Source organism: Cygnus atratus, unplaced genomic scaffold (genome assembly GCF_013377495.2).
Source record: "Cygnus atratus isolate AKBS03 ecotype Queensland, Australia unplaced genomic scaffold, CAtr_DNAZoo_HiC_assembly HiC_scaffold_169, whole genome shotgun sequence".
In the NCBI taxonomy this organism is placed as follows: Eukaryota; Metazoa; Chordata; class Aves; order Anseriformes; family Anatidae; genus Cygnus; species Cygnus atratus.
The window spans coordinates 14,049-26,176 of record NW_026109762.1 but is presented as its reverse complement, the minus strand read 5'-3'; the positions used below and the strand labels follow the sequence as shown (position 1 = coordinate 26,176).

The following is a 12,128-nucleotide window of genomic DNA, read 5'->3' as shown; positions in this document are numbered from 1 at the left end:
CCATGCATGCAAGCATAGCCCTATGCACAAGTGCAACAGCATGCACGATTGTAGCCCTGTGCACACTTGCAAGTACTGTCACATGCACAATTGGTAGCATGTCCCCATGCATGCAAGCATAGCCCTATGCACAAGTGCAACAGCATGCACGATTGTGAGCATGCTCACAAGCGCAGCCCCATGCACATTTGCAAGCACTGCTACGTGCACAAACATTAGCACAAGCCCATGCACGCTTGCAAGCACAGCCCCCTGCACAAATGCAACAGCATGCATGATTACAAGCACCGCCGCATGCACGAGCACAGCCCTGTGCACACTTGCAAGCACTACCACACGCACAAATGCAATGGCGTGTGTGATTGTGAGCACCAGTGCATGGACAAGCACAGCGTTCTGCACACTTGCATGCACAACCACACGCACAAGTGCAGCACCATGCATTGCACAGCTCCACACCCCCTTGCACACACCCCCTTGCACACCTCGGGCCCAATCCCGAGGGGTTGGGGATGGGGAGGGGGTGTTGGGGGCGTGCAAAAGCACTGCCCCCCCCCCCCACGCCCCGGTGCCCCCCGCAGGCGGGCGGCCATGTCGGGGGACTACGAGGAGGACGTGTGCCGCAGCGCCCTGCGCCTGGTGCAGGAGCTCTGCTTCGCCCCCCGTGCCCGTGCCCAGCACCAGCAGTGCCTGGAGTTCACCGACCTCCTGCGGCACCGCGGGCACCCCCGGCCTGCCGACGCTGGTGAGGGGGGGCCCTGAGGGGAGGGGCAGGCTCAAGAGGGTGGGGGGGTCCCAAGGAGGGTGGTGGGAACCCAAAGAGGGTGGGGGGGGGGGTCCTCAAGAGGTTGATGGGATCTCAAGGAGGGTGGTGGGAACCCAGAGAGGTGGTGGGGTCCTCAAGAGGGTGGTGGGACCCTAAGGAGGGTGGTGGGGTCCTCAAGAGGTTGGTTCAGACCCCAAGAGGATGGTGAGACCCTAAGGAGGGTTGTGGGGTCATCAAGAGGGTGGTGGGACCCCAAGAGGAGGATGATACCCTAAGGAGGGTGGTGGGGTCCTCAAGAAGGTGATGGGATCCCAAAGAAGGTGGTGGGAACCCATTAGGGTGATAGGATCCCAAGAGGGTGATGGGGAGCCCAGGAGAGTGATGGGACCCCAAGAGGGTGGTGGGACCCTAAGGGGATGATGAGACCCCAAGGAGGGTGGTGGGGTCTTCAAGAGGTTGGTGGGACCCTGAGAGGATGGTGAGACCCTAAGGAGGGTGGTGGGAACCCAAGAGGGTGATGGGATCCCAAGAGGGTGATGGGACCCAAAGAAGGGTGGTGGGATCCCAAAGAGGGCGGTGGGACCCCAAGAGGGTGGTGGGGTCCTCAAGAGGGTGGTGGGACTCCAAGAGGATGATGAGACCCTAAGGAGGGTGGCGGGGTTCTCAAGAGGGTGGTGGGACCCTAAGGAGGGTTGTGGGCACCCAAGAGGGTGGTGAGACCCTTGGGAGGGTAGGGAGAACCCATAGAGGGTGGTGGGGTCCTCAAGAGGGTGGTGGGAACCCAAGAGAGTGGTGGGAACCCAGTAGGGTGATAGGATCCCAAGAGGGTGATGAGGACCCCAAGAGGGTTTTGAGGACCCCAGGAGGGTGTCAGGGACCCCCAGAGGGTGACGAGGACCCCCGGAGGGTGACGGGGACTCCCCCCGGGGCATCCCCCCCCAGACATCTCGGTGAGCCTGCTGTCGGTGATCGTCACCTTCTGCGGCATCGTGCTGCTGGGCGTCTCGCTCTTCGTCTCCTGGAAGCTCTGCTGGGTGCCCTGGCGCGACAAGGGGGGCGCGGGGGCCGCCCCCCGCAAGGAGCCCCCCCACCCCGTGCCCTTCGGGGAGCCCGAGCGGGGGGAAGCGGGCTGCCGAAGCCCCCGAGCGCTCCTACCTGGACATGGGGTCCTGCCCCGAGGCCGCCCTAAAGCTGAGCCAGACTTCGCCCGAGCTGCCCCTGGAGCGCGACGGGGCCGGGGGGGCCCTGCCCAGCGCCACCTCCCAGCAGCAGGTGGCGGCGCTGGGACACGGGGGCAGGTGGGGACTGGGGACGGAGGGGCGGGAGGATGGGGGGTGGGGGGCTGGGGTGGGAGGGGATGGGGTGGTGAGGGAGATGGGGATGGAGTTGGGTTGGATGGGGATGGGGATGGGGATGGGATGGGATGGGATGGGATGGGATGGGATGGGATGGGATGGGATGGGGATTGGGAATGGGATGTGATGGGGAGTAAGATGGGGATGGGGTTGGGTTGGGTTGGGTTGGGTTGGGATGGGATGGGATGGGAATTGGGAAGGGATGGGATGGGGATGGGGATGGGGACGGGGATGAGGATTGGGATGGGATGGGGTGGGATGGGATGGGATGGGAATTGGGAAGGGATGGGATGGGATGGGGATGGGATGGGATGGGGATGAGGATTGGGATGGGATGGGGTGGGATGGGATGGGATGGGGTGGGATGGGGTGGGATGGGGATTGGGGATTGGGGATGGGGAGGGGATGGGAATAGGGTGGGGACTGGGATGGGGACGGGGTGGACATGGAGATGGAGATGGATGGGGGCTGCGTGACATGGGGACGGGGCTGGCACAGGGGTGGGGTCCACAAGGACACGTAGGGGTGGCTGGGGACCCCACCCCAGCTCCATCACCAGGACCACCCCTTTTCCCCCCCAGACACCCCCCGGCCCCCCGCCCATCCAGCCCGGACCCCCCGAACCTCTTCGAGGAGAAACCCGAGCAAAGCACCAGCATCGGCCAGATCCAGCCCGAGCTCTACCAGCCCGGCGAGGGCGACGCTCGGCGCGGGGGCGCCGGGGGAGCCGGGGGGGGGACGCCCTGCGGGCGGCTGAGCGTCGCCCTGCGCTACGCCTACGGCACCGAGCAGCTGGTGGTGCGGGTGCTGCGCGCCCGCGACCTCCCCGCCAAGGACGCCAACGGTTTCTCCGACCCCTACGTCAAGATGTACCTGCTGCCCGACCGCAAGAAGAAATTCCAGACCAAGGTGCACCGGCGGACGCTCAACCCCGTCTTCGACGAGACCTTCAGCTTCGGGGTGCCCTTCGCCGAGCTGCCCGCCCGCCGCCTGCACTTCAGCGTCTACGACTTCGACCGCTTCTCGCGGCACGACCTGATCGGGCAGGTGGTGCTGGATAACCTGCTGGAGGCGGCCGAGCGCGACGGCGAGACGCCCATCTGGAGGGACATCCTGGAGGCCACCGCGGTGAGGCGGCCGCCGGGGGGGGGACGGGGACGCTGGCGGGCTCTGGTGCGGGTGTGTTTGCAGCCGCAGGTGCCCGCATGTTTGCAGATGTGTTCACGGGATGCGTTTGCAGCCTCAGGTTGAAGATGCATTTGCACCTTTGGTCTCACGTGCATTTGTAGGATGCATTTGCAGATGTGTTTGCAGCCTTGATTGCAGATGCATTTGCACCTCTGTTCTCACATGCATTTGCAGAATGTGTTTGCAGCCTTGTTTGCAGGTGCATTTGCACCTCTATTCTCACATACGTTTGTAGATGCATTTGCAGATGCATTTGCAGGATGTGTTTGCAGCCTCAGTTGCAGGCACATTTATACCTCTGGTCTCACATGCATTTGTAAATGCATTTGTAGGGTGTGTTTGCAGATGCATTCATGGGATGCATTTGCAGCCTCGGTTGCAGATGCATTTGTACCTCTTGTCTCAAATGCATTTGCAGATACATTTGCAGATGCGTTTTCAGATGTGTTTGCGAGAGATGTTTGCAAGACACCATTTGTAGATGCATTTGCAGATGCGTTTGTGGGATGCGTTTGCAGCCTCAGTTGCAGACACATTTATACGTCTGGTCTCACATGCATTTGTAGTGCATTCACTTGCAGGTGCATTTGCAGGATGGCCTGTGTAACCTTGGTTGCAGATACACTTGTACCTTGTCTCACATGCATTTGCAGATATATTTGCAGATGCATTTGCAGATGCATTTGCAAGACACGTTTGCAAGACACGAATTGTACATACATTTGCAAATGTGTTTCCAGATGTGTTTGCAGGATGCGTTTGCACCCTCGATTGCAGATTAATTTTCACCTCTGGTTTCATGTGTATTTGCAGGATGCATTTGCAGATGAATTTGTGAGACATGTTTGCAAGACACCATTTGTAGATGGATTTGCAAATGCATTCATGGGATGCATTTGCAGCCTTGGTTGCAGATGCATTTGTACCTCTTGCCTTGTGTTCATTTGCAAATGCATTTGCAGATGCGTTTGCAAGACATGCTTGCAAGACACCAATTGTACATACATTTGCAGATGTATTTGTAGGATGTTTGCAGGATGTGTTTGCAGATGCGTTTGCAGGATGCATTTTCAGGATGTGTTTGGAGCCTCAGTTGCAGATGCATTTGTACCTCTGATTTCACATGCATTTGGAGATGAATTTGCAAGACGTGTTTGCAAGACACCATTTGCAGGATGCACTTTCAGATGGTTTTGCAGGATGCATTTGCACCCTTGATTGCAGACTCATTTGTACCTCTGGTCTCGCATGCATTTGTAGATGCTTTTGCAGATGCATTTGAAAAATGCATTTGCAGATGTGTTTGCGGGACGCATTTGCAGCCTCATTTGCAGATGCATTTGTATCTCTTGCCTCAATTGCATTTTAAGATGCATTTGCAGGATGTGTTTGCAGCCTTAATTGCAGATGCATTTGCACTTCTGGTCGTACATGCATTTCCAGATGTTTTTGCAGATGCAGATCTGTTTGCAAGACATGTTTGCAAGGTATTATTTTCAGATGCATTTGCAGGATGCATTTGCAGGATGCACTTGCAGCCTTGGTTGCAGATGCGTGTGTACCTGATCTCACACGCATTTGCAGGTGCATTTGCAGATAAGTTTGTAAGACACCATTTATAGATGCATTTGTACCTCTGGTCTCACAAGTATTTGCATACATTTGCAGGATGCGTTTGCAAGATGTGTTCACAGGATGCATTTGCAGGATGTGTTTGCAGCGTCAAATACAGATGCATTTGCACTCTGGTCTCACCTTTATTTGCAGATGCACTTGCAGGTGCATTTGCAGATGTGTTTGCGAGACATGTTTGCAAGACACCATTTGTAGACGCATTTGCAGCTCTGGTCTCACATGCATTTGAGGATGCATTTGAGGATGCGTTTGCAGAATGTGTTTGCAGTCTTGGTTGCAGATGCATTTGCTCCTCTGGTCTCACATGCAGGTGCATTTGGAGATGTGTTTGTGAGAAATGTTTGCAAGACATCATTTGTAGGTGCATTTGTAGCTCAGGTCTCATTAGCATTTGTAGATGCATTTGTAGATGCATTTGCAGGTGAATTTGCAAGACATGTTTGCAAGACGCCATTTTGTAGATAACATTTGCAGCTCTGGTATTACATGCATTTGAGGATGCATTTACAGAATGTGTTTGCAGGCTCGGTTGCAGATACTTTTGTACCTCTGGTTTCACATGTGCATTTGCACGATGCATTTGCAGATGTGTTTGCAAGACATGTTTGCAAAGCATCGTTTATAGATGCATTTTTATCTCTGCTCTCACGTGTATTTGCAGATACCCTTGTAGATGCATTTGCAGATGCATTTGCAGGATGCATTTGCAGCTTCAAATGCAGATGCATTTGTACCTCTGGTCATCCATACATTTGCAGATGTATTTGCAGGATGCGTTTGTAAGATGGGTTTGCAGGATACAATTGCAGCCTCATTTGTAGATGCATTTGCAGCTCTGGTCAGCCTTGCATTTGCAGCTGTGTTTGCAGATGCATTTGCAGAATGTGTTTACAACCTTGGTTGCAGATGCATTTGCCCCTCTGGTCTCACATGCATTTGCAGATGCGTTGCAGGATGCGTTTGCAAGATACATTTACCACCTCATTGGCAGATGTATTTGTAGCTCCATTCACACATGCATTTGATGCTCCAGTCACACGTGCATTTGCAGATGCAGTTGCAGGGTGCATTAGTACTGTCATTTTCAGATACATTTACAGCTCTTGTCACAGATGCATTTGCAGATGTGTTTGAGGATGCATTTGCAGATGCATTTGCAGCTCCAGTCATACATGTATATGCATATACATTTGCATGCATTTCTGGTCATGGATACATTTGAAAATGTATTTGGAATACACATTTGCAGCCTCATTTGCAGATGCATTTGCAGTCTGCTTTGCAGGTGAATTTGCAGCCACAGTTGAAGGCACAGTTGGCAGATTCACTGGCAGTCTCATTTGCATTTGCAGTTCCACTTGTAGATGCATTTGCAGAGGTGTTTGCAAGCCTCATCTTAGATGCATTTGCTGCTCCAGTTGTGGATGCATTTACAGATGCATCACGGCCTCGTTTGCAGATGCATTTGCAGCTCCAGTTGCAGGTGCATTTGCAGCTCCGGCCCTACATGCACTTGCAGATGCCTTTGCAGCCGTGCTCATGGATGCATTTCCGGGTGCATCGGCAGATGCATTGCCAGCCTTGTTTGCAGATACATTTTTCCTTCAGCTACAGGTGCGTTTGTAGATGCATTTGCAGTGCCACTCGCAGGTGCATTTGCAGATGCGCTTGCAAATGCATCATCAGTCTTGCCCGATGCGTTTGCACCTCTGGCTGCGCTTGCAGCCTGGGTTACAGACGTGCGTGCACATTTGCACGTGCATTGGCAGCCTCATTTGGAGGTGTGTGTGCAGTTCCAGTCCCGGAGCGGGAGCTGAACCCCAACCAGAAGCATCCCCTATCTGTGACCTCTGACCCCCCTGTGACCCCTGACCCCATCGTCCTCTGACCCCACTGTGACCCCTGATCCCTTTGCTTCCTGTCCCCAAACCTGGTGCCACCCCCAACCTCCCCCGTGCCCTTTGCCCCTTGACCCATCCCCAAACCTGATTCCCTTTGACCCCACTGATCTTTGACCCCATGACCTTTGACTCCACTGACCTTTGACCCCTGCTGACCTTTGCCCCTGGCAGGAGAAGGCAGACCTGGGGGAGGTGAACTTCTCGCTGTGCTACCTGCCCACGGCCGGGCGCCTCACGGTCACCGTCATCCGCGCCTCCAACCTGCGCGCCATGGACCTGACCGGCTTCTCGGGTGAGAGGGGACACAGGGACCCGTGGGGACACAGCAGGACACGGGGACGTGGAGGGACGTGGGGACAGGTGGGGACATGGGGACAGGTGGGAACACGGGGATGTGGAGGGTTATGGGGACATGGAGGGACATGGGGACATGGAGGGATATGGAGACATTGAGGGACATGGGGACCGGTGGGGACATGGGGACTGGTGGGGACATGGGGACATGGTGGGACATGGGGACAGGTAGGGACACAGCGGGACACGAGGACATGGTGGGACACAGGGATGTGGAGGGACACGGGGACAGGTAGGGACATAGGAACTGGTGGGGACATGGTGGGACACAGGGACATAACAGAACACAGGGACATGCAGGGACATGGGGACATGGTGGGACACGGGGACAGGTGGGGACATGGCAGGACACAGGGATGTGGAGGGACGTGGGGACATGGCAGGACATAGGGACATGGCAGGACATGGGGACATGGTGGAACATGGGAACATGGCAGGACATGGGGACATGGCGGGACATGGGGACGTGCTGGGACATGGGGACACCAACCTGCCCCCTGGGCCTCTGACCAACTTCTTGGGTGACTGGGGACATGGGGACACATGGGGACACCTCCTGCCCCAAGGATGTCAACAGGAGGATATGGGGGGGCATCAGGAGGACATGGGGACATGGGGGACATAAGGACGCTGGGGGACGTAGAGTCTCCAACTTGCCCCCATGAGATGACCATGGGGTGGCTGCAGGGCACCACGGGATGGCCATGGGGCTCTGTAGGACACCATGAGATGACCATGGGGCACCATGGGATGGATGTGGGGCTCTGTAGGACACCATGGGATGGCCGTGGGGCCTCTGTAGGACACCATGGGATGACCACAGGGCTCTGTATGGCACTATGGGATGGATGTGGGGCTCTGTAGGACACCATGGGATGGCCGTGGGGCTCTGTAGGACACCATGGGATGACCACAGGGCTCTGTATGGCACTATGGGATGGATGTGGGGCTCTGTAGGACACCAGTGAGATGACTGTAGGGCACAATGGGATGGCCATGGAGCTCTGTAGGACACCACGGGATGGCTATGGGACACCATGGGATGGCCATGGGGCTCCGTGGGGCTCCAAAGGGTGACTATAAAGCACCATGGGGTGGCCGTGGGGCTCTGTAGGACACCATGGGATGGCTGTGGGGCACCATGGGATGACTGGGACACCATGGGATGGCCATGGGGCTCTGTAGGACACCATGGGATGGCCATGGGGCACCATGGGATGGCCGTGGAGCTCTGGGGTGCCATCAAGTGGCCGGGGGGCTCTGCGGGGCACCGTGGGGCGGCCGTGGGGCTTTAGGGGGTGCCGTGGGGCTGCCCCCCAGACCCCTACGTGAAGGCCTCGCTGATGGCGGAGGGCCGGCGGCTGAAGAAGCGCAAGACGTCCATCAAGAAGAACACCCTGAACCCCAGCTACAACGAGGCGCTGGTGTTCGACGTCCCGCACGAGAGCGTGCACCACGTCAGCCTCACCATCGCCGTGGTCGACTACGACTGGTGAGGGGGTCAGGGCCCTCGTGCGAGGGGTCTTGCCCCATATCGGGGTGATCCCAATCACATCTCGGTCCCCTTGGTGGGCATGGGGAGTGTTTGGGGTCCCCGGGCACCTGGGTCCCCATATTGGGGTGACCCCTAGACATCTGGATCCCCTTGGTGGGCAGAGGGAGTATTTGGGGTCCCTGGGCACTTGGGTCTCCATATTGGGGTGACCCCCAGGCATCTGGGTCCCACTGGGGGGCATGGGGAGAGTTTGGGGTTCCTGGGACACCTGGGTCTCCATATTGGGGTGACCCCAGACATCTGGGTCCCCTTGGTGGGCATGGGGAGCGTTTGGGGTCCCCGGGCACCTGGGTCCCCATATTGGGGTGACCCCCGGACATCTGGGTCCCGTTGGTGGGCACAGGGAGCTTTTGGGGTCCCAAGGCGCACACATCCCTACTTTGGGGTTTCCCCTGGACACTTGGGTCCCACCAATGGTCACGGGGAGCTTTTGGGGTCCCGGGGTGTCCCCGGTCCCCTGGGTGCTACCGTGGCTCCCGCAGCATCGGGCACAACGAGGTGATCGGGATGTGCCGGGTGGGCAGCGACGCCGAGGGGCCGGGCCGCGAGCACTGGGCCGAGATGCTGGCCAACCCCCGTAAACCCATCGAGCACTGGCACACCCTGGTCGAGGTGAGACCCCCCCCGGCACCCATGGGACCCCCCCGGCACCCATGTTACTCCCCTGGCACCCATGGGAACCCCCAGCACCCATAGGACCCCCCCGGTACCCATAGGATATCCCCAGTGTCTACAGGATAGCCTGGTTCCCATGGGACCCCTTGGCACCCACGAGACCCCCCAGCACCCATGGGACCTCCCAGCACCCATGGGACCCCCCAGCACCCATAGGACCCCCCTGGCACCCATGGGAACCCCCAGCACCCATAGGACCCCCCTGGCACCCATAGGAACCCTCACCACCCATAGGACCCCGCTCGGTACCCATAGGATATCCCCAATGTCTATAGGATCGCCTGGCTTCCCTGGGACCCCTTGGCACCCATGAGACCCCCCAGCACCCATGGGACCCCTCGGCACCCATAGGACCCCCCTGGCACCCATGGGAACCCCCAGAACCCATAGGAACCCCCCGGTACCCATAGGATATCCCCAGTGTCTACAAGATAGCCTGGTTCCCATGGGACCCCTTGGCACCCACGAGACCCCCCAGCACCCATGGGACCTCCCAGCACCCATGGGACCCCCCCAGCACCCATAGGACCCCCCTGGCACCCATGGGAACCCCCAGCACCCATAGGACCCCCCTGGCACCCATAGGAACCCTCACCACCCATAGGACCCCGCTCGGTACCCATAGGATATCCCCAATGTCTATAGGATCGCCTGGCTTCCCTGGGACCCCTTGGCACCCATGAGACCCCCCAGCACCCATGGGACCCCTCGGCACCCATAGGACCCCCCTGGCACCCATGGGAACCCCCAGAACCCATAGGAACCCCCTCAGTACCCATGGGAACCCCCACCACCCATAGGACCCCCCCAGCACCTATAGGATATCCCCAGTGCCCATAAGATCCCCTAGCTCCCATGAGACCCCCCCAGCACCCATGGGATCCCCCAGCACCCATGGGACACCCATAAAGTGTCCCTGTCCCCGTGTGAGTGTCCCCTTGGGAGGGTCCCCGTCCCCAGGCAAGGGTCCCTGTCCCTATGCGAGTGTCCCCATCCCGATGTGGGTGTCCCCATGTGAGTGTCCCCGTGCGAGTGTCCCCGTCCCCACACGAGTGTCCCCGTCCCCACACGGGTGTCCCCATATGAGTGTCCCCATCCCCATACAAGTGTCCCCGTCCCCATATGAGTGTCCCTGTCTCCTTGCAAGTGTCCCCATCCCCACGTGAGTGTCCCCATATGAGTGTCCCCGTCCTGATGTGGGTGTCCCCATATGAGCGTCCCCGTCCCCATGCAAGCGTCTCCATCCCCATACGAGTGTCCCCATGTGAGCGTCCCTGTCCCCGTACAAGTGCCCCGTCCCCAAGCGAGTGTCCCCATATGAGTGTCCCCATCCCCATATGAGTGTCCCTGTCCCCATACAAGTGTCCCCATTCCCACACGAGTGTCCCCGTCCTCATATGCGTGTCCCTGTCCCCATACGAGTGTCTCTGTCCCCAAGCGAGTGTCCCCACACGAGTGTCCCCGTCCCCCTATGAGTGAGCCCGTCCCCATGCGAGTGTCCCTGTGCAAGTGTCCCCGTCCCCACACGAGTGTCCCCGTCCCCACGCAAGTGTCCCCATACAGGTGTCCCCATTCCCACACGAGTGTCCCTGTCCCCATACAATGTCCCCATACAAGTGTCCCTGTCCCCACGCGAGTGTCCCCATGCGAGTGTCCCTGTCCCCATATGAGTGTCCCCATCCCCACGCGGGTGTCCCCATCCCCACACGAGTGTCCCCCTCACCGTACGGGTGTCCCTGTCCCCATACGAGTGTCCCCGTCCCCACGCAGGTGTCCCCGTGCAAGTGTCCCCATCCCCATATGAGTGTCTCCATCCCCATATGATTGTCCCCGTCCCCATGCGAGTGTCCCCATCCCCATACGGGTGTCCCCATCCCCATACGGGTGTCCCCATCCCCATATGGGTGTCCCTGTCCCCATGCGAGTGTCCCCGTCCCCACACGAGTGTCCCCATATGAGTGTCCCCGTCCCCATACAAGTGTCCCTGTCCCCACACGAGTGTCCCCATGTGAGCATCCCTGTCCCCATATGATTGTCCCCGTCCCCATGTGAGTGTCCCCGTCCCCACACGAGTGTCCCTGTCCCCACGCGGGTGTCCCCGTGCGAGTGTCCCCGTCCCCGTGCAGGAGAAGGCGCTGGGGCTGGCGGCCAAGGGGGCGGCGCGGGACAAACCCAGCATCGTGGTGGAGCCCGACTGAGCCGGTACTGGGAGCACTGGGAGCGGCAGCGAGGGCACTGGGAGGGACTGGGGAGGCACCGGGGAGACACCGGGCCATACTGGAGAGCATGGGGCAAACTGGGAGAGGGCACTGGGAGCGCTCTGTACCATACTGGGAGGTTCCTGGGGCATGCTTGGGGCCACTGGGCCATACTGGGAAGGTTCTGGGTCATGCTGGGAGGGTACTGGGCCATACTGGGGTAGCACTGGGCCATGCTGGAGGGCACTGGGCCATACTGTAGGGGACACTACTATATGGGGCCATAATGGGAGGACACTGAAGTATAAGTGTGGGCCACTGGTCCATACTGGGAGGGCACTGGAGAGCATGTGGACGTACTGGAAGAGAATTAGGCCATACTGGGAGGCTGCTGGGTCATACAGGGAGGGCACTTTACCATACTGGGGAACACTGGGCCATACTGGGAGGGCCACTGGACCGTACTGGGGGCCACTGGGCCATATTGAGGGTCATTGGGCC

At 58.6% G+C, this 12,128-nt stretch overlaps 1 protein-coding gene across 1 annotated transcript; it reads left to right on the top strand.

The window, feature by feature from the left end:
- The first annotated feature begins 591 nt into the window (after positions 1-591).
- Positions 592-11,627, top strand: LOC118261663 (synaptotagmin-3-like). The gene is given in 8 exon segments (XM_050716670.1): positions 592-745; positions 1,709-1,896; positions 1,898-2,060; positions 2,645-3,249; positions 7,017-7,137; positions 8,520-8,691; positions 9,237-9,366; positions 11,556-11,627. Coding segments are annotated over 8 exon segments (1,605 nt in total).
- The last annotated feature ends 501 nt before the right edge of the window (positions 11,628-12,128 follow it).